The sequence below is a fragment of the Scyliorhinus canicula genome, chromosome 11, assembly GCF_902713615.1.
Source record: "Scyliorhinus canicula chromosome 11, sScyCan1.1, whole genome shotgun sequence".
NCBI classification, from domain to species: domain Eukaryota; kingdom Metazoa; phylum Chordata; class Chondrichthyes; order Carcharhiniformes; family Scyliorhinidae; genus Scyliorhinus; species Scyliorhinus canicula.
Genome location: NC_052156.1, coordinates 20,455,701 through 20,478,548, shown reverse-complemented (window position 1 = coordinate 20,478,548; position 22,848 = coordinate 20,455,701). Strand labels below are relative to the sequence as shown.

The 22,848-nt window shown below is 48.4% G+C and overlaps 1 protein-coding gene across 4 annotated transcripts in view; it reads left to right on the top strand.

The window, feature by feature from the left end:
* The window catches only part of plxnb1b (plexin b1b), a 272,332-nt gene that overhangs the window by 211,746 nt on the left and 37,738 nt on the right, over positions 1 to 22,848 (top strand). For all 4 annotated transcript variants that reach the window (XM_038812455.1, XM_038812454.1, XM_038812456.1 and 1 more), the window contains 8 exons: positions 3,283 to 3,376; positions 5,132 to 5,298; positions 8,318 to 8,469; positions 10,051 to 10,156; positions 10,930 to 11,066; positions 13,175 to 13,351; positions 19,105 to 19,288; positions 21,940 to 22,182. In XM_038812455.1, the coding sequence (XP_038668383.1) occupies positions 3,283 to 3,376; positions 5,132 to 5,298; positions 8,318 to 8,469; positions 10,051 to 10,156; positions 10,930 to 11,066; positions 13,175 to 13,351; positions 19,105 to 19,288; positions 21,940 to 22,182 (1,260 nt within the window). The remainder of the gene's footprint in view (positions 1 to 3,282; positions 3,377 to 5,131; positions 5,299 to 8,317; positions 8,470 to 10,050; positions 10,157 to 10,929; positions 11,067 to 13,174; positions 13,352 to 19,104; positions 19,289 to 21,939; positions 22,183 to 22,848) is intronic.

Sequence of the window (22,848 nt, the reverse complement as noted above, 5' to 3'; positions counted from 1 at the left end):
GAGCCGGGACCGAACCTGGGACCTCAGCGCCGTGAGGCAGCTGTGCTAACCACAAGGCCACCGTGCTGCCCAATCAAACTCATTGATGACATGATTGAGCACTTGACTGAGCCCGAGTGAGTTTTTTCACTGATTTCTGTGGCAGACAACGGCATGTCATTTGTGTATGGAAAGTAATTCGCAATGGCTAGAAATTAATCGGTATTCGCGAGAAAGCCTGACTGTCTGCATTTGCATGATCTGCTGACTTTAATATTGTACTGATGGCTAATTTTACCATTTGGTCAGCCTTGCTCAAAGACCACTTTGTGCTCGCTTAGCACTTCTTCAGTGTCAAACGCAACACTTACGATCTATATTGTAAATAACATGGCCCAGTTTAACTGTATCATCTTTTAACCAGTTCCTTCTCATCAGTGAGGCTTTGTTCCCCAGGATCCGATGGGTCCCCTCCCCGGCTGACTCAGAAAAACCATTTTCTTGCAATTTGAAACAATCTGTCTGCCATTCCCGTGGCCTCATTGGAGGCCACCTCCATCTGCATGAGTTAATTGCCTTTACTCAAAAGGTTGACCTGGATTTTATTGTTCTTCAAATCTCTTACAAACATGGAACAGGGCGGCACAGTATTTAGCACTGCTGCCTCACAGCATCAGGTACCCGGGTTCAATTCCGACCTTGGGTGACTGTGTGGAGTTTGCATGTTCTCCCCGTGTCTGCGTGGGTTTCCTCCTGGTGTTCCAGTTTCCTCCAGTCCAAAGATGTGCAAGTGCAGTCGATTGGCCATGCTAAATTGCACCTTTGTGTCTAAAAGGTTTTAGTTGGGGTTTCGGGGACAGGGTTGGGGCATGGGCCTCGGTAGGGTGCTCTTTCAGAGGGTCGGTGCAGACTTGATGGGCCAAATGGCCACCTTCTGTACTGTAGCAATTCCATGGTTCTACGGTGCTCTTTGGGACGGTCGGTGCAGACTCGATGGGCAGAATGGCCTGCTTCTGCACTGTGGGAATTCTTTGATTCAATTCGATGATTCAATGTCCCCAAGGTTGATTTCTAAACTTGTGCCTACCTACTTGTGACGAGACTGGTTCTTTAATTCAAGACTATAATCTTCAACACTCTCACTTCTGCTTCCTCTCAGGGAGGCAACTCTCCGTGCAGCCTCATTTATCATGTCATAATGAATCCAGAATCTTATTAATTTGGGAGTAGTCCGTTGTGCTTTCATTTGCACCACTTCAACAGCAACTGGCCCATTCATGCTGAGGAAATCACTTGCGTTATCCTCAGTTCCTATTTTATCTCTTTAAGCCAGATGGGTAACCTTTGTTTGTAATTACCCCCAGTCCTTTTTGTTAGGGTCCCATTTCCCCCACTGCCCCCAAATAGGTCTTCAGTGCCACTTACTTTTTCAGTGATCATGCTGACCCACTTGGTTCCACTCTGTTCCTGTACACAGTCTTCACACACAGAGCAATCTTTCCAATTTCTCAAACTTCCTCTCAATCAACTTTAGGAGTTCCAAAAATGCGTCACTGCGTTCTTCAGTCCTTTCCCAACTGCTCTGTATTCCCATCCCAGCCTGGCCACCATCTTTCTGTTCGATATTACACCGAGTAAAACTCACCGTCTGCTTAACTGCATTGAACTAACTTTATTTAAACCTGGCCCGCACAGAGGGGCAATATAACAAAATATTCCGCTATCTCAATATGTTACACATACCTTTCTGTTAATCTTTTGACCATGATCAATGCTCTGCAGTGTATTTCTTATTATTATATCCTTGGGTCTATTAGAGATCATGTTGGGAATTGACTGCAGATACGGGAGGTGGTGGCGTAACGGTATTGTCTCTGGACTAGTAATCCAGAGACGCTCTGCGGTTCCAGGTTCAAATCCCGCCACTGCAGATGGTGAAATTTGAATTCAATAAAAATATGGAATTGTTGATTATCGTAAAAATCCATCTGGTTCACTAATGTCACTGCCATCCTTACATGATCTGGCCTAAATGTGACTCCAGACCCACAGCAATGTGGTTGACTCTTAACTGCCCCTCAAGGGTGTGGCAATATGCCTATGGGCTATATCATAGTTGGATGGTGTGCGACCTCCAACCAGCAGATGGCGGTACAGACACCCCATGTGGTCTCCGGACTAAAGGTCATGTGACCTGGGATCCGGATATAAAGGATGTAAAAGATATAAAGATACATTCGGCCATCTTCTAAGCAGATTGAGAGAGTAATTGTGGTAATATGACTAGGGGTATTACGGTACCTGGGAATGTGAGCTGCCATTGGTGCTGAGGATGCGCTGCCCATTGGCCCAGGTATTGTGTGCCTCTTATCCCTATTGGCTAAGAGGAAGGTAGCTCTGCCTACGAGGCGGGGTATAAGAACCCCTGTTCCCCGGCAGCCAGCCATTCTCGTGTACGTCTGCTGCCAGGTTCACTTCTTGCTAATTAAAGCCTTTCGTTCGGACTTCACCTATGTTTCGTATCCATTGATTGTGCATCAGTAATAAGATAAAGATAAAGAAAAATAAGACCTACATGTAATTGGTCAGGGCCATGTATAAGTTCCAGAGGAGTAGAAAGATTCCATGATAACATAACGTGCTCTGTATCTGATTGCCATCTTGCCACACTAGGCACAATAAAAGGATCCTGGTTTGGACATATCAAAGTGTTTGGTGAGTTACTTCATTAAATACAAGGGATCAAACACAACAAAGGGCAATTAGGGACGGGCAATAAATGCTGGCACAGCCTGCGATGCTCACGTCCCATGAACGAATTTTTAAAAAAAATGCAAGGTCAAGAATCAGATCGATGTTTCGGGGAGTGATTGTTCTGACAAAGTGGAGGTCCCGAACACAAACTTGCCTTTTCCATTTTCAGCTGTTGACAAGCCTGCGATGTGGTCCCATCATTTTCTGTTTTTATTTCAGAACTACATCGCTCGCAGTTCCTCTTGCCTCTTTTGTATCCTCTTGCCCTCGAAGAGAATGCACGCTGGAGAAAGGGTGGCAACGCTGTGCCCTGCGTTCTCTCTGTAGGCCTAAGCTGAGTCCCAGCAGCATCAGTCTCGTATTGCCTGGGTCTTCCCACAATTGGAGCAAAAACAAAACACAAGCATTTCTCATTCTCCTTTGCATAGTTTGAGGACAACAACCAACCGCACCTGTCCACAAACAGATTTAACTTTTAGGTTTGATTCAGGCATGTAAAAATTTACTATATATCCTTGGTCTGTCATCTTCCTATCTCTGCCATTACAGTACACCTACTCCACAATGCAGCAAGAGTATAACGCAACAGTATATGTCCAGCGGCGGCCCAATTATAGAGTGGACAGCACACACGATTTGCACAGTAAGTACTTTCATCTTTTCCTCCAGAAGGTATGCAAGAACTTGGAAGTGTTTCCTCAGCCTTTCCTTTTGCCCTGTCAGATTGCCAAAATCTTCACATATACTGTAAAATCTGGTGTTTATATTCTTGACATTTCTCATGCTGTCGCTGTATAATTAGTACAGCTGACTCGTACTAATGAGCCACATTGACATCCCTGGTGCTGGTACTGGGTATGCGGTACATGTTTCTAGAATCCCGACATCGCCGAAGGATAACATTCGGCTCATCGAGTCTGAACCGACCCTTTGACAGCTCGTCCTACCTAGGCCTACTCCGCTGCCCGAGCCCCTAACTACCCCTCCTCCCCCCGAACCTACACATCTTTGGACACTTAAGGGACAATTTAGCATGGCCAATCCACCTAACCTACACACCTTTGGACTGTGGGCGGAAACCGGAGCACCCAGAGGAAATCCACGCACACACGGGGAGAACATGCAAACTCCACACAAGACGGTCAGACGAGGCTGGAACCGAACCGCGGTCCCTGGGAGGCAGCAGTACTAACCACTGTGCCACCATGTTCCAATGGTGATGCAAATCATTTGCACCATCTGCTGCAAAATTCATGTAACAACATCGTTGTGTTCGCGAAAAACTTTGCAACACGTCAAGGAAGCTCTAGTGACCTCAAAATGGCTCATTTTACCTGCGTAAATAAAACATGAGAACTGTAAAAGTAAAGATCCTTTTGTGTCTTCTCCCCTGACCCTGTATTTATCATCTCCAGTGAACAACTTGTAGAGAAAGGATTGGTTTGGGATAATCCATTAACAAGTTTATTATAAGTGTCTGATGTTTTTTCTATGCGATGTGGTTATGAAGACATTTTGTTTTCAGATAGAAACCTCGATTTGTATTTTGGTTTGTTCATGCATTATAAGAAATATGATGTCGCCCTCTTGTGGGTTATTTCTCATTTACCCTGTTGAACTTGTTCTTATTTTGTTGAGGTTCTTATCTGTATATTAGAACTCATCTAATGTATGTACATTGGACTTTTACAAATATTACATTTCCAACAGAACTATTAAAACAATTTCGCTTAATTTGAACTTCCTCCTGCTCTCTCCACCACACTTTCCTGCCTTCCTGTGAAGCTGGGTAACCACACATTGATTCCTCTGTAATCATGGTTAAGTTTGGTTAAGTCAGGGTAGCACGGTGGCACAGTGGTTAGCACAGCTGCCTCACAGTGCCGAGGTCCCAGGTTCGATCCCGGCTCTGGGTCACTGTCCATGTGTAGTTTGCACATTCTCCCCATGTTTGCATGGTTTTCGCCCCCACAACCCAAAAGATGTGCAGGGTAGGTGGATTGGCCACGCTAAATTGCCTCGTAATTGGAAAAATTGAATTGGGTTATCTAAATTTATGGGGGGAAAAAAAAAATTTGGTTCAGTCACAACAACCATGATGAAATAAAAGGTGCCATTTTCTAATTCGGTTCTCCAAAACCATTAGGTCAATGGGAACTGTGACTAAACTAAAATTCAAACAAAGTATTGTATTATTTCATGTTGGATGAAATAAGTTGCATCTCTCACAGCCTCCAGATTTTGCCAAAGGCTTTGTGTAGTGTGTTCATGAAGTGTAGCCACTGTTGTACTGCCTGATCTAAAAGTAGCCGCTATCTCCAATACTGAGGAATGAGCTCTCTGGTTCTTCGGAGCAATTGTGTGAAAATGACACTGGATTCTTGCTGCCTCTGTACAGTCACTCTGTATAACTGTTCCGTGGGTCGAAGAGACTGCAGCCGCTGTCAGACTGCAGACACCAAGTACGCGTGCGTGTGGTGTGGGGGAGGACAGCCCAGCTGTGTGTACGAAAAGTCGTGTGTGGACGGAGTGGAGCAGACTTGCCCAGCACCTGTGATTCACTCGGTGAGTTATTGTCTGGGTCTTAAAGTCAAGAGACAGTAAAGTAACCAGAGCGAGGTGGTGATGTAATGGTAACACCACTGGTATTCCCTGAAATGGCCCAGCAAGCCACTCAGTTCGACGGCAAGTTGGGATGAGGACCAAATTCTGGACACAATGACGCCCATATCCCATGACAAACTTCTCTACTAAAAAAAACGAACTGAATGAGCGGGTACGTTTAACGATGCATGGGAGGCTAGCATCCTGCCCTGTTCGAGTAGCATTGTGATTATATTACTCATCAAATTCTAACTGAGGTGGACAGCACGGTGGGCTAGTAGCTAGCACTGCTGCCTCACAGCACCGAGCACCCGGGTTCGATCCCGGCCCCGGGTCACTGTCCGTGTGGAGTTTGCACATTCTCCCCGTGTCTGCATGGGTCTCACCCACAACGCAAAGATGTGCAGGGTATTTGGATTGGCCACACTAAATTGTCCCTTAATTGGAAAAAATAATGAATTGGGTACTCTAAATTTATTTTTAAAATTCTAACTGAGGAGTCTCAAGTTCAATTAATTAATTAATTAAATTCCATATGTTTTGGTCCTGTCCAAAGCTGGAGGATTACTGGAAGGAGGTTTTTAGGGTAATCTCTAAAGTGGTGCACGCGAAACTGGACCCGGGCCCTCGGGAAGCCATATTCGGGGTGTCGGACCAGCCGGGTTTGGAAACGGGCGCGTTGATCGCCCGAAAGCGGATTCTGTTAGGGTAGAGATCAACCTCTCCACCCTGTGCCCTGGCATGAGGGGGGGGGGGGGGGACGACACCTCAAATTTTAACTGAGGGGAAGGATGGAGGGGTTCTACAATTCATGGGCGTTATTCATTATGCACTTTCGAGAATTGGATCACACCGAACATGGGGGGATTGGGGGCTGGGAGGGTTGGGGGGAGAGGGACTGTATGTGCTAATGGTGACTATGGGTGATTCCTGATTCCTTTTTGTCATTTGTTGATAACATGCGGGCTAATGTTTGGGGGTTTGGTGGGACAATGGGATTGTTGTTATTGATATGGGGATTGACATTACATTCGTTGCTGATTATTGTTTATTGTTGGGTGTAAATTTGGGAGAAAATGTGAAATAGGAGAATAAAAATAATTTTTTAAAAATTAATTAATTAAATTGGAATAAAAAGCTGGTGCCAGTGATGGTGACCATAAAACTACCAGACTGGTGTAAAAACTCTCTGGCTCCCTAAAACCCCACAGCCTGGAAATCCGCCCAGCCTGACCTACGGCAGATCAGCAGCAATGTAATTGGCCAATAGTTGTGCCTTCCTTCGAGCAAAGAGGATCAAGAGGAAATTCATAGTGGTGTTGAAAATGGTGAGGGGTTTTGTCAGAGCGAATGGGAGAAACTATGTTATCCACCAACAAGAAAACCAGGAACCAGAACACACGGAAAATTGACAGATAAAGCCAGATGGGATTTGAGGATCTTTTCATTCAGCAAGTAGTTGTGATTTGGAATGTACTGCGGAAACTGGAGTGGAACCAGATTCAGTCGCAGCTTTTAAAGAGAAATGGGCCACTATTGAAAAAGGAAATATGTTTGCAGGGCTGCGGGATAATTGATAGCAGGGGTGCGGTGGATGAAATGGCTTCCTTCTGTATCATTGTGCATTATTGAGTGGTACAGACCAAGTAAAGTCTGTGTTCAGTTAGTGATCTTGGCCTAGGCAACAGTTGTGAGAGGGCTAATTTTGACATTAATACTCCTTGCCCAAAATTAGCCAGGTTCCCGACTGTTGATCACCGTCCAGTGACCTCCTGCTGTAAAGTGCACCGCTGTGGAAGTTGGGTACAATCAGGATTTTTATTTTCAAATTTCCTCCTGGGACGTGAGCGTTACTGGCAAGGTCAGCATTTATTGCCCATCCCTAATTGCCCTCTAGCATGCAGCAGTGAGATGCCTACTACTGAATGGCTTGCAAGGCCCTTTCCAAAGGTATTTGGGAGTCAACCAGGTGGCTATGGGCCTGGAATCAGGTGCATGGCAGATTGCCTCCCAAGGTGGGTTTTGTGACAAAACAGCAGCTTCATGGTCATTCCTAATGAAGCGAATATTTTATTCCTAAATTTTAAAAAAATAATAATTTTAGAGTACCCAATTCATTTTTCCAATTAAGGTGTAATTTAGCGTGGCCAATCCACCTACCCTGCACATCTTTGGGTTGTGGGGGTGAGGTGCACACAGACACAGGGAGAATGTGCAAACGCCACACGGACGATGACCTGGAGCCGGGATCAAACCTGGGACATCGGCGCCATGGTGCAGGAGCACTGCGCCACAGTGCTCCCTCTTCCTGACTTACTAATTAATGGAACTTAAATTCTCCCGGTTGCCCCGGTGACATTTGAACTCTTGTTTCTGAAGTAGCGTGGTGGTTTTCACAGCTGCCTCACAGCACCAGGGACCCGGTTGAATTTCAGCCTTGGGTGACTGTGTAGAGTTTGCACTTTCTCCCAGTGTCTGCGTGGGTTTCCTCTGGATGCTCCGGTTTCCCCTCAATTCAAAGATGTGTAGGTTAGCTGGGCCAGCCATTTGCCCCTTGGTGTCCAAAGATATGGGGATGGGACTGGGGAGTGGGCCTGGGTAGGGTGCTCTTTTCGAAGGCCGGTGCAGACTTGAATAGCTTCCTTCTGCACTGTATGGATTCTATGATTCTATGAAGCATTAGTCTGGACCTCTGGGTTACTCGCCCGATCACTATGTTTACCATACTCCTAGTGCAGAATCAACTCGAGCTGTGATGCCTGGAAAGAAGTGAATATCATCGTGACATTCTGTCCAGGGACGATGAAAATTTTCATTTGGGTGAATTTTTTTTTTCAATTGAATTCTGAAAAAGTTCTGTCTGGCATGTATATTTTATGAAAACGTAGATTCTTTCAATGATTATTTACCATTCCTCCCACTTCCTCCATGATCAGGCTGGACACCTGCGTCTGCTCACACGGATTATTCTCTTTCCCAGATTAACCCAATGTCAGGTCTGCAGGAAGGTGGGACTGTAGTCACCATCACTGGTTCAAACTTGGGCCAGCGATTCGAGGACATCCAGAACATGGTAACAGTGGCAGGGATCCCGTGCCAGGCTGATCCTCTGAAGTATGAGGTCTCCACCAGGTAAGTCACTTGATGATCTTCAACTACCCAGAGTTCCAAAACCTTTGTGTGTGTGTGTGTGTGTGTGTGTGTGTGTGTGAGTGGGTGGTGAGGCCCAGCGAAACAAAGCGGTTTCTTGATCCGTGTGAATTTCTGTTCATTTCTGAAGCACGCTTTTCATAATTAACATTGGCTATGTTATCCCCACCCCCAATGGGTGAAAGGCATTTTATCCCTGATGAATACACGAGGCCCTCTTTGATCTGGGGTGAGCTACAGCCTCCAATGTGTAGAATTTAATCATTTCAACTTTGCTGCAGTGGTACTGAAACTTGTTTATTCTGGGTTGCTTTGAAGCATCAGAACAATGTTAGGATGTTGGCGCTCCTGAGCTTCACGTGACGGCCCACCAATTTGGACAGAATTTGAGAATGGAAGGTTAGTGGGCCCAATTCAGAGCCCTCAGGGTGTTCCATCAAAGATCACTGTGCTGTGGTTTTTCAAGGAGAGTGAGCTTGGCTGAATTTCGACCCCAAAGCACTGGTCACAACCCCTCAAAGTCACTGCTGGGATGGCTCTCCTTGGAGTAGAGACAGTTAAGAGGAGATTTGGGATAGATTAATTAAAATGATGAAGGGTTTGGAAAGAGTAAATTGTTTCCAATGGCTGGAAGGGTCTATCACGCGAGGACATAGTTGCAGATTGAATAGTAATTTTTCCAAACAGAATTGGATAAGTACTTGGAGAAGAAAACAATAACATGCGTTTGGGAAAATGCAGAGAGGTAGGACTGACTGGATTGCTCTTCCAGTGCAGCGCCATTGGGTTCAGTAGCATCCCTCAGTCCAATGCTGTTCTATGATTCTAAGAAAGATAGTATGTATCCTATACGGTGACTGTAGACTGGTGGGGCAGCTTATCTACAGTTAAAATGAAGAACTTTGTAAGTTGAGGTATTAGCCGCAGCTGCAGAGACTTGAGCACAAAATCATGGTTGACACCGCAGTACCGCGCTGGGGAATGCTGCATTGTCAGAGGACTCACCTTTTGGACGAGATATTAAGAGCCTGGCCCGGTTCACCCCCTCGGGCCGGTGTAAGAGATCCCATTCCAAGTAGAGCCAGGGAATTCTTACAGTGTCCTGACCTATACTTATTTTTCTGACCTATGGCTATCACATGGCATGGAGCCAAGGTGGCTACATGGAGCTGGGGTAGAGACCAGTCATGTTCTCATCAAACATCAGAATAGGATTGTGTAGTTGAATGGCCTACTCCAATTTTGGTTTTGTATTGTGGCCAGCACAGTAGTGCAAAGTATCAGTAACTTTAATTTGGAAGAGATGGCTGTTTGGCTTGGGTTACTCAGTCGCGGGAGAACATCTGTTATTACTTCTCTGTCCAAATGCGGAAAAATTGATAATTGAATCAATCAAGTGGTTAAAAATTCTTGTGCAGTATGTTTGGGCTACGTTGTTGATCTTCGCTGTTGTGACACTCCCCCCCCCCCCCCCCCCCCCGTACTGTAATCCAATGTGTCCTGGTGGTGCATTCACACTGACCACCCACAGTGCAGCTAATGTTGATGAACTCCCTTCTGTAGGATTGTGTGCTACACAGCAGCCAGTTCTGAGGAAGTATCAGGCCGTGTCACGGTTGAAGTAACAAACGGAGGAAGATGCAGCTCTGCACAGCCTTTCACATATCAGGTTGTTATGAAATTCATTCCGTTTATGTTTTTATTTCAAATATTTGAATCCTGGGGGGTTTCCTGTGGTTCCTGAAGTGAAAGAACATTTGAGATGGGGGCAGCAGAGAATTGTAATGCGCTGCTACATTCGATATCTCAAATCCACCAGCTACAACATCAGACCCAGGGTGGATTTTCTGGCTCTTGCCTCACTGAAGGTGACCCTCCGCCCGCCACTGTCGCCTTCCTCCTCGGGAGGGGGGGTTACCCAGTGGCGGGGCAGGCAAACCATGTAAAACGATTTAGACTTCGGCAAGACCAGAAGAGGCAACTGGCGGTCGATGGCAATTTGGCCAGAAACCACACCACTGCGGGGTGCCAGAAAATCCCCCAATATGCACCAATGTCAGTAGAAGTGAAACCTTGACGTACAAGCCCGGCAGATGCAGCATCATGTTTGGGGAGAGATGTGGCTACAAGCCGAGAAGGTGCAGAACGCAAGATGTGACGGAGATGAGGCAATTAATGCGCATCTGCTGAACACATTCAATTTTGAACAAATAATGTTCAGATTGAGAACAGCAGGACTGAATCGGAATCTATTGCTCCTGCACATTTCACCTGGAGCCCAGATGAATTTTGTTCACCTGCATTAAAGGGAAGTCATTGGAGTTCTGCATCTCGGAACGTTTGTCTTGATAATGGCTGCTGATTATTGGAGCGTTTCACCCATGCCTGGGCTTATTTCACAAGTCATCAAACGGCCTATCTTTTGACTTTGTTCTCCTCCAGAACCCAGTGCTGAACTCTATCACGCCATCACGTGGCCCCAAAGCCGGAGGGACATCTCTCACGCTCCATGGTGCCAAGTTGCTGACCGGCAGACCAAGTGACATCAAGGTGTTTGTTGGTGATCTCCCCTGTCTCATGTAAGTATATTTATCCCAGATGAGCTGGGGCTACTTCCAGAATTTTAGCACAAGGACAATAACACAGTGGCTCAATGTGTTGGGTGGTGCAGTGGTTTAGCATTGCTGCCTCACAGCGCCTGGGCCGCGGGATCAATTCCGGCCTCGGATGACTATGTGGAATTTGCACGTTCTCCCTGAGTCTGCATGGGTTTCCTCCTACAGTCCAAAGATGTGCAGGTTAGATGGATTGACCGTGCTAAATTGCCCCTTAGTGTCCAAAGATATTCAGGTTAGGTGGGGTTACGGGGAGAGGGCAGGGGAGTAGATTGCTCTTTCAGAGGGTCCTTGCACACTTGATGGGCCAAACGGCCTCCTTCTGCACTGTAGGGCTTCTGTGGATTCTAAGATGCTGGCTTGTATCTGTAACTGCTCCGAAGGCGAGCTTCTCTCGTGCGTGAGATCACATTATGGGGAAACTCTCAGTTCGGACCCAATTCATGCATTATTGAGCAGAATTGTCATCCACATGAGAGAAAGTCCAACAAAGGACCCACATGGTGGTACAGTTGTTAGCACTGCTGCCTCACGTCTCCGAGGACCCAGGTTCATTTCCGGCCCCGGGTCACTGTCCATGTGGAGTTTGCACACTCTTTCCCCCGGGCCTGTGTGGGTCTCACCCCCACAACCCAAAAAGATGTGCAGGGTAGGTGGATTGGCCACGTATAATTGATCTTCAATTGGAAAAAAAAGAACTGGGTACTCTAAATTTATTTTTAAAAAGGAAAACGTTCACCATTCTGACCCCTGAGCTATTGTTGGTTTCTAATTAAAAGACAATAAATGGAGAGGAAAGGATTACCTGTTTAATCAAGAAAATAATGCACAATACTAATGAACAATACTAAAGTGTTGGTTAATTCTAAGAATATAGAGAATTAGGCAACAGGAACACAACACTTGGGATGTTCAAGCGCAAACTCTTCATCCCCCCCACTAGCAGTTTAGTGAACCCTCTTCAAGACAACCCAGCTGATTCCCGACATCCCTATTTGTACTTTTCAGCAAAGATCAATGAATATTGATCAGGTGCAGGAACCCAGTGGTTTCCTCATTCTTCAAGCCAGCATCATTGAGGCCAACTCATGGGCGGCACGGTAGCACAGTGGAAAGCACTGTTGCTTCACAGCTCAGGGTCCCAGCTTCGATTCCCACTTGGGGCACTGTCTGTGTGGAGTCTGCATGTTCTCCCTGTGTCTGCGTGGGTTCCTTCCGGGTGCTCCGGCTTCCTCCCACAAGTCCCGAAAGTCGTGCTGTTAAGTAATTTGGACATTCTGAATTCTCCCTCTGTGAACCTAACAGGCGCTGGAATGTGGTGACTCGGGGCTTTTCACAGTAACCTCATTGCAGAGTTAATGTAAGCCTACTTGTGACAATAAAAATTGTTTTTTTTTAAATGCAGTGCTCCTGATGGCTGTTCCTGGCTCCCATAGACAGATTAGAAATTGAACTGGAGACATTCCTGGTCTTTATTGTGACATTATACAAATGTACAGCATGTAAAGAGTTAATGTTATGTTAAGCCTCGCCACCAGAGGGAGCTAAGGGACAGTGCTATATATTGCCCAAGCTCTTGGACATCTGGGGGAGATTAGGTTGGAGCTCGAGGAGATTAGATTCACAGTGTGTTGCAGAGTTAGTTAAAAGATATAGTGTTAGCGAGTGTAGTTTAATTCTTGTATGTATGTTTGCTATTTGGAATAAGTGTCGAATTCACATTTAGTCCTGTTAAAATAAAGTTAGTTTAGTTCTTTGAAAAGAGCTTTGTGTATCTTCGTGATCACTGCATCCACCATCCTGGAAACCCCTCACAAAGGTGACCACATTTATAAATTGGTTACTCACTGAATAACTAGAAAGTCATGAAGGAGAACTAGACCTGTGGTTCTGATATTTTAACTTAAATTCTGCATAAGTCTTGCAAGCGTGACATAGCCAGCTGTCCCTGTGTGATCCTGTAAAAAGGGATCTGTACAGAGCAATAACTGGCATTGTTCTACCTAACCCAATGTAGAAACAGATACTTTTGTTTCAGATTGTTAATTGATTTTTTTTTCCCCCCTGGACAGTTCTGCTGATAGAGAGGATCACCGAGTCCAGTGTTTCACTGCCCCAAGCAACCAGACAGGTGACCTGCCTGTCACTGTCACGTATGGTGATATTCCAAAGAAACTGAATACTATCTTCTACAGTTACACAGACGATCCAAACATCACCATTGTACATCCAGACAAGAGCTTCTTGGGGTAAGATGGTTTTTAAAATATAAGACAGAAAAATAAAGATTGCTGCAGTTTAGCACAGTGGTATATGTTTCCTGAAAGGGTGACTGTCTAATGCAGCGGATTTAAAGTGCTGCCCCTTTCACCTCAGAAACATGATCTGATTCGACCCTGAAATCCAATCTGCTTTGGATCCTATCAGGCGAGGAGGATAAAGGAGAGCTGTTTTGCTTATCTGCTTTATGATGCATGGTGGAGACTCCATCTTGGATACAGCATTGGCACATCATTTGTGTCTTGTAAGAGCTGGTGTTCCTAGTCAAGGCACCATCCTTTAGCAGATTGGAAAAAGGCTTATTCTGTATTGCTGCCATATATCTGATCTGGGAGATAGAACTTGAGACAAACACAAAGTGGCAAAGTATTTGTTGCTGTCATTCCTTAGCTCTGGCCCAAAATTATCTTTTTTTTTTCACATAGGGCGCAATGCAGACAGACAGATGAACACAAAAATACATTACTCTGCCATCAATTAGGGATGATTACTTTACGAATCAGTAACTCAGTCTCCTTTTACCACCTATGCTGCTGCATTTATGTTTCCGGCATCCTCCAGCACTCGCAGCATGGAGTCCGAGGGTAACCCTCTCCTCCAGCACCCACAGCTCAATCCGAGGGTAACCCTCTCCTCCAGCACCCACAGCTCAATCCGAGAGTGACCGTCCCCTCCAGCACCCACAGCTCAATCCGAGAGTGACCGTCTCCTCCAGCACCCACAGCTCAATCCGAGAGTGACCGTCCCCTCCAGCACCCACAGCTCAATCCGAGAGTGACCGTCTCCTCCAGCACCCACAGCACTGAGTCAGAGGGCGACCCTCTCCTCCAGCACCCACAGCTCAATCCGAGAGTGACCGTCTCCTCCAGCACCCACAGTACTGAGTCAGAGGGCGACCCTCTCCTCCAGCACCCACAGCTCAATCCGAGAGTGACCGTCCCCTCCAGCACCCACAGCTCAATCCGAGAGTGACCGTCTCCTCCAGCACCCACAGCTCAATCCGAGAGTGACCGTCCCCTCCAGCACCCACAGTACTGAGTCCGAGAGTAACCCTCTCCACCAGCACCCACAGCTCCAGCCGAGAGTGACCGTCTCCTCCAGCACCCACAGCTCAATCCGAGAGTGACCGTCCCCTCCAGCACCCACAGTACTGAGTCCGAGAGTAAACCTCTCCACCAGCACCCACAGCTCCATCCGAGAGTGACCGTCCCCTCCAGCACCCACAGCTCAATCCGAGAGTGACCGTCCCCTCCAGCATCCACAGTACTGAGTCCGAGAGTGACCGTCCCCTCCAGCACCCACAGCTCAATCCGAGAGGGACCGCCTCCTCAATCACGCACAGCTCAATCCAAGAGTGACCGTCTCCTCCAGCACCCACAGCTCAATCCGAGAGTGACCGTCCCCTCCAGCACCCACAGTACTGAGTCAGAGGGCGACCCTCTCCTCCAGCACCCACAGCTCAATCCAAGAGTGACCGTCTCCTCCAGCACCCACAGCTCAATCCGAGAGTGACCGTCTCCTCCAGCACCTACAGCTCAATCCGAGAGTGACCGTCCCCTCCAGCACCCACAGTACTGAGTCCGAGGGCGACCCTCTCCTCCAGCACCCACAGCTCAATCCGAGAGTGACCGTCTCCTCCAGCACCTACAGCTCAATCCGAGAGTGACCGTCCCCTCCAGCACCCACAGTACTGAGTCCGAGAGTAACCCTCTCCTCCAGCACCCACAGCTCAATCCGAGAGTGACCGTCCCCTCCAGCACCCGCAGCACGGAGTCCGAGAGTGACCCTCTCCTCCAGCACCCGCAGCACGGAGTCCGAGAGTGACCGTCTCCTCCAGCACCCAGAGCTCAATCCGAGAGTGACCGTCCCCTCCAGCACCCGCAGCACGGAGTCCGAGAATGACCCTCTCCTCCAGCACCCACAGCTCAATCCGAGAGTGACCGTCTCCTCCAGCACCCACAGCTCAATCCGAGAGTGACCGTCTCCTCCAGCACCCACAGTACTGAGTCCGAGAGTAACCCTCTCCACCAGCACCCACAGCTCAATCCAAGAGTGACCGTCCCCTCCAGCACCCACAGTACTGAGTCCGAGGGCGACCCTCTCCTCCAGCACCCACAGCTCAATCTGAGAGTGACCGTCCCCTCCAGCACCCGCAGCACAGAGTCCGAGAGTAACCCTCTCCTCCAGTACCCACAGCTCAATCCGAGAGTGACCGTCCCCTCCAGCACCCACAGCACGGAGTCCGAGAGTAACCCTCTCCTCCAGCACCCATAGCTGGATCCGAGAGGGACCGCCTCCTCAAGCACCCACAGTACTGAGTCCGAGGGCGACCCTCTCCTCCAGCACCCACAGCTCAATCCGAGAGTGATCGTCTCCTCCAGCACCCGCAGCTCAATCCGAGAGTGATCGTCTCCTCCAGCACCCGCAGCACGGAGTCCGAGAGTAACCCTCTCCACCAGCACCCTCAGCTGGATCCGAGAGGGACCGCCTCCTCAAGCACCCACAGTACTGAGTCCGAGGGCGACCCTCTCCTCCAGCACCCACAGCTCCATCCGAGAGTGACCGTCCCCTCCAGCACCCACAGCTCAATCCGAGAGTGACCGTCTCCTCCAGCACCCGCAGTTCAATCCAAGAGTGACCGTCCCCTCCAGCACCCACAGCTCAATCCGAGAGTGACCGTCCCCTCCAGCACCTACAGCTCCATCCGAGAGTGACCGTCCCCTCCAGCACCCACAGCTCAATCCGAGAGTAACCCTCTCCACCAGCACCCACAGCTGGATCCGAGAGGGACCGCCTCCTCAAGCACCCACAGCTCAATCCAAGAGTGACCGTCCCCTCCAGCACCCACAGTACTGAGTCAGAGGGCGACCCTCTCCTCCAGTACCCACAGCCCCATCCGAGAGTGACCGTCCCCTCCAGCACCCGCAGCACGGAGTCCGAGAGTAACCCTCTCCACCAGCACCCACAGCTGGATCCGAGAGGGACCGCCTCCTCAAGCACCCACAGTACTGAGTCCGAGGGCGACCCTCTCCACCAGCACCCATAGCTGGATCCGAGAGGGACCGCCTCCTCAAGCACCCACAGTACTGAGTCCGAGGGCGACCCTCTCCACCAGCACCCACAGCTCCATCCAAGAGTGACCGTCTCCTCCAGCACCCACAGCTCAATCCGAGAGTGACCGTCCCCTCCAGCACCCACAGTACTGAGTCAGAGGGCGACCCTCTCACTGAGTCCGAGGGCGACCCTCTCCTCCAGCACCTACAGCTCCATCCAAGAGTGACCCTCTCCTCCAGCACCCACAGCTCCATCCAAGAGTGACCGTCTCCTCCAGCACCCACAGCTCAATCCGAGAGTGACCGTCTCCTCCAGCACCCACAGCACGGAGTCCGAAAGTAACCCTCTCCACCAGCACCCATAGCTGGATCCGAGAGGGACTGCCTCCTCAAGCACCCACAGTACTGAGTCCGAGAGTAACCCTCTCCACCAGCACCCATAGCTGGATCCGAGAGGGACCGCCTCCTCAAGCACCCACAGTACTGAGTCCAAGGGTGACTTTTCATTATAGATGCTTTTGTGTTCCGTGTTCCAGACTCCATATCATCTGCAAACTTTGACATTGTCCCCTGTACGCTAAGATCTAGATCATTGATACATATATCAGGAAAGGCAAAGGTCCCAATATCGACCGCTGGGAAACATCACAACAAACCTTCCTTGAGCCCGAGTATCCATTGACCATTACTCTCTGTTTACTATTACTCAGCCAATTTTGTATCCACGTTGCTACTGTCCCTTTTGTTCCATGAGCTACAACTTTTCTCACAAGTCTGTTGTGTGGCACTGTACCAAATGTCTTTTGAAAGTCTATATACACCACATCAACAGCATTACCCTCATTCACCCTCTCCATTACCTCTTCAAAAGAAATCTCCAGTAAATTAGTTGAACATGATTCCTCCTTTAGAAATCCATGCTGGCTTTTTCTAATCAACCCATATTTTTCCATGATACTACTAATTCTATCCTGCACAATTGTTCCTTGAAGCTTCCCCACCACTGATGTCAAACTGACTGGTCTGTAATTGCTGGGACTATCCATTTTTTGAACAAGGACGTAATATTTGCAGTTTTCTAGTCCTCTGACTCCTACCTGGAGTCTAGAGAAGATGGGAAGGTTTGACCAGCGCCCCAGCAATTTCCACTCTCGCTTGGTCCCAGTGCCTTTTTACTTTAAGTACCAACATATTATCCAATCCTCCTTAGCAATTTTGAACCCTTTTAGTGACAGAGGTTCCTCATCTGTCACCATGTCCTGGGTAGCAGCTACCTCCTTGGTAAGGACAGATGCAAAGTATTCATTTAATACCTCAGCCATGCCCCAGCCCATGTGTAAATTCCCTTTCTGTCCCCGCCTCTCTCAACTCCTGCATTTCATCTGAATGATCAAACTGCTTATCTGACATCCAATACTGGAAGAGCAGATATTTCCTCCAATTAAATATTAGGAAGACTGAAGCCATAACTTTTAGCTCCAAACACCATTGCTCTCTTTGGCAACAGTGTGGGATTAAGTCTGTTCACAACTTTGGCTGTCGTATTTGATGAGCATCTAACCTTAGTGGTTGCACCATTATGAAGATGGGTGATTTCCACCCCTGTAGCGTCAACTGGTTTCTCCCCATCTCAGTTCATCTGCTGATGTCATATTTGTCATACTAAGATTCGCCTTTCCAATACACTCCTGGACCCTTAGCTTCCACATTCTATAAAGTTGAGATCATCCAAAACTCTTCCCCTATCTAAACTTGCGCCAAGTCCTGATCACCTATCACAAGTTCACTGACTTTTATTCGTTCCAACTAATTAGAACATAGAACAGTACAGCACAGAACAGGCCCTTCGGCCCTCGATGTTGTGCCGAGCAATGATCACCCTACTCAAACCCACGTATCCACCCTATACCCGTAACCCAACAACTCGCCCCTCCCCCCTTAACCTTACTTTTTAGGGCACTACGGGCAATTTAGCATGGCCAATCCACCTAACCCGCACATCTTTGGACTGTAGGAGGAAACCGGAGCACCCGGAGGAAACCCACGCACACACGGGGAGGACGTGCAGACTCCGCACAGACAGTGACCCAGCCGGGAACCGAACCTGGGACCCTGGAACTGTGAAGCATTTATGCTAACCACCATGCTACCGTGCTGCCCATAAACATCATGATTTTAAAAATTCTTACCTCCTTGCTTTCAAAACCTTCTACGGCCTCACCCTTCCCTCTCTCTGTGGTCTCCTCCGGCCCAACATTCCTCCGAAGCTACCTCCGCTCATTTAACTCTGATCCCTTGGGCATCCCGAGTCCCAGCATCATCGGTCAGCTGCCTCGACCCTGAGTTCTGGAACTCCCTATCTGCCTCTTTGTCTCACATTGCCAGAAGACTCTTCCTTCAAAACCTGCCTTTTTGATTAAGCTTTGGTGTAATGTTGCCTGATTTGGCACAGTGTCAATTTTGTTAATAATGTGCTGTATCTGGTAAAAGCCAATGCACCCTGCCAGGAACGTTAGTGAGGAGCTTACTGCAAGGATAAAGAGGGGAAAGTAATAAAGCCGTTAGCCTAGAAAGGAGCCTAAATTGATGGGAATAATTATTAACGAGGAACGCTTCAGGAAGCTTTCTGTGTGACCGAGGCTGTCAACCCATTCTGTGACCTCTTTCAGTGGAGGGAGAGTGATCAGTGTATCTGGGCAAAACCTCGATGCTGTGCAAACACCCCTGATGATGGTGCAGTTGATCCCAAAGGAACGATGGCGGAGATCGCTCTCCAAACTGCGAAGCTGGAGGAGAAGGAGGAAACGCAGAGCGACAAAGGGCAGCGGCTGTACAGAGAGGGCCCAACACAAGGTGAGAGAAGCAGCTATCATTGGTGTATAGAGCGGTGCAGTAAAGGGGACCGTTTACAAGTAAAATGTTCAGTTCAATGTTCAATTCAACTGGGATTTCTGGATTCAGGTATTGAACCCAGAGTAAAGCAATCATCTCGGTAGAGAAACCTAGATTACGGCAACGACTCTCGATGGGGAAACCTGGAGTAAAGCAATCACTCTCAATGGGAAAACCTGGATTGGTGGTCAGGTCAGAGACTAGAGAGAAGTCTTGACTGCCAGCCAGCCCGTTCTCCCCCTGCACAGCCACATTACATGTGCCCTGGACACACAATGGCACAAGGTCCATGGAATAACAGCCCACCAAACACCAGGGCTGGGGTTCTCCGTCCTGCCAGCCTTGCTTTCCGGCAGGGCAGCCAATGGGGTTTTCCCATTGTGGCCATCCCACGCCGTCGGGGGGTGGGGCTGCCGGCGAGGTGAAGAATCCCACCGATGGGGAATCCCGTCGCAGAGGTTTAGTTACTGGAGTGAGAGGGGCAATGGGATGGATAAGAACAGTGGTGGGAAACCTGCAGCCTGGGAGCCACAGGTGGCCCATCTGGGTTCTGATTGCAGCCCACAAGACATTTCATTGGCTGTTGCCCACATTCAGGGTCACCACATTCCGCTGAATTCCGTCCAGGTAGTTTGTTTCCTACCAGTGTAACTGAAGTGATTCACATAACACAAGAGCATGATGATTACACACAACATTGACTGTGAGAACCGTATGTCCAAAGTGTAAATATTAATTTTGTTTTTACCATTTGAAGTTAATTGTTTTATTATATAAACGCTGAAGCATTTTGTATTAACTCATTATGACATATTCAGCGTGTATTAAATGTGTTACATCTTATTCATGGGGTCATGGTTAGCGAACAGGCCTGATTTTAATCTTGAGCCCATTGAGGTAAAGGAGGACCACGCACTAGCCTAGGTTGTCCATCGCTGGATAAGACACTGCTGTCTGGATCAAAATTAAGAAGGAATTGGGCGTGATTTAACGGCCGTGTCGAGCCCAGTGAGGATCCGTGCGAGCCGATTAGATCGTGGGTGAGGCCCAAATCGGGAGCTGTGCCAAGATGTTTGCGATCTAACCGGCCCGCTCCCATTGGCTGGTTCTGAATCCTGCCTTGATGTGGCGAGAAACCAAGATTCGCCAGTTAAGACCTATCTCCATCTCATTAGTGAGGTGGATGCCCTATCTAATGGCCTCCTGGGATCTAACCGGCTTCCCAGCAAGAGGTCACATGAATTCCGATTAGTACTGGTCCATACAAACGTGGACCAGGCAGAACAAACAGGCCATTGGAGACCCCTGGGTGGTCAGGAACAGGGCAGGGTGGCACTCTGGCTCTCCCTGGGCATCGTGGCACTGCTAGGCTGGCACTTTAGCACTGCCACCCTGACACTGCCATGGTGCTGACAGGAGCACTGCCAGAGTGGCAATGTCAAGGGTCAAGGCCTGAGGAATGGGGGGGGGGGGGGGGGGGGGGGGACGTATGAAGGGCGGAGGGGTGAAGGGTGGGTATGAAGGGGTCTCCAGAAGGTGGGTGCGGGGATCCTAAATGGGAGACCTGAAATGGGGAATGGGAAGGCCTGAAAAAGGGGGGTGACCCTCGGGGAACCCATAGCAGGGTGTCCACTTATGGTGGGCGTGTGACAGGGTAGGTAGGTGGGGGGGGTAATGCCGATGTATGTGGGGGTGACATTGCCTCTGAGTGGGGAACCCTCCAATTCACATAGAGATTGGGACACCCTTTCAAAATGGCGGCCTGATCTCTGAGGAGCCGGCTTGGCCAGTCAGTCCAGCTTCCCAATGATGAGAAAAATTCAGTTTGGGCTTGAGAGAGAAACTCCTCAGGGCCCCAGACAGAGAAGTGACAAAATAGCGCTTCGATAGCGATGGGGAACTCGCCGACAGCTAGGAGAAACTCCCAGCCAGACCTGCCTGAAATGACACTTGGAAACTTTCCGTTAAATTGCGCCCGTTGCTTTTAAGATTCCTTTGAACACGAGTTGTGAAACTTTCAACTGAAATTGCTGATTTTCCTCAGTCAGCCAGTTAAAACCATTGATGCTGTGGATGAGATTAAATCATTCAGGCAACTAACACGGTGATCTGAAGTAATGCTACCAGCTTGTGTCACGTGTTCAACGATGGGAGAGCAAAGGGAAGATTTAATTTTGATGCCACGAGATTTTACCTGGTGTAATCGTTATCCTGCTTCACCCATCTGATCCTCAATCAGCAGCTTCCGAGTCGCATGTTGATGCTATCAACAACATGGCGCCTGAATATTAAACACCCACTGCCGTGATCATTTTGTCAACAAAGGATAAAATTGCTTTCAGAATAGAGATGGTTAACATTGGCTGATTGAATCTGTGTGAACTTAAACACTATTTTCTAGGTAGCTGAAGTACCCACCTGGGGCCTCCCATCTGTTTCCCTATCGAGCTCTCTCCTTGATAACACTGTTGTGAGGCAGACTTGGGACGCTTTACTCTGTTAAACACACTGCAGTATGTAAGTTGTTATAATGTTAATTACCTGGTTTGCTGAGATATAATGGGGTTATTCTCTTGTGATTTTCTTCCCCATTCCCCCCAAATGTTTTTCAGTTCGTTGAGTTCTGTCAGGTGAACAACTCCTCCTTCATGACTTGTAAAACACCATCGATCAAAACCCCTGGCAGCAATGCCTTCATCTCCGTGCACTTTGTCATGGATAACCTGTGCTTCGATTTCAATGAGATTAGTCCGACAAAGTTCACATACAAGCCTGATCCTATCCTGAAGTCACTAAATGCGGAAGACCCTTCAAAGCCATACAGGCACAAACCGGGCAGTGTCCTATCTGTTGAGGTACGGCGATTTTTCTTTGTAAATTTATTTCAATAGTTGATGTCTAACAGCAGTGAGATTATCTTGGTCAGGTGCTGGGATTTCTCTGGTGATCTCCTCAGCTCCTCACTCCCCCTCTACGAGGCACAAGTCAGGAGTGTGGTGGAATGCTCTCCACTTGCCTGAGTGAATGTGGCTCCAACGACACTCAAGAGGCTTGACAACTCCCCATCTTCATCCCTAAGGCCTTTTTCAAGCGGGTGAATAAGATTATTTTGGGCTTTGTGTAGGCGAGTAAAACCCCGCGAGTGAAGAAAGTGTTGCTGGAGCGCAGTCGGGGGTGAGGTTGGGTTGGCGCTGCTGAACTTCTGCAATTACTACTGGGCGGCTAATTTAGCCATGATTAGGAAGTGGGTAGTGGGGGAGGGGTCAGCATGGGAGCAGATGGAGGCGGTGTCATGTAAAGACACCAGTTTGGGAGCACTGGTAACGGCACCTCTGCCGTTCTCGTCGGCCCGATACTCCACAAGTCCGGTGGTAGTGGCGGCTCTGAGGATCTTGGGGCAGTGGAGGAGATATAAGAGAGTGGAGGGAGCATCGATTTGGACCCCGATTTATGATGACCACAGGCTCGATGGCAGGTTCCGGAGTTGGCAGAGGGCAGGAATTAGAAGGGTGGGGCAACTA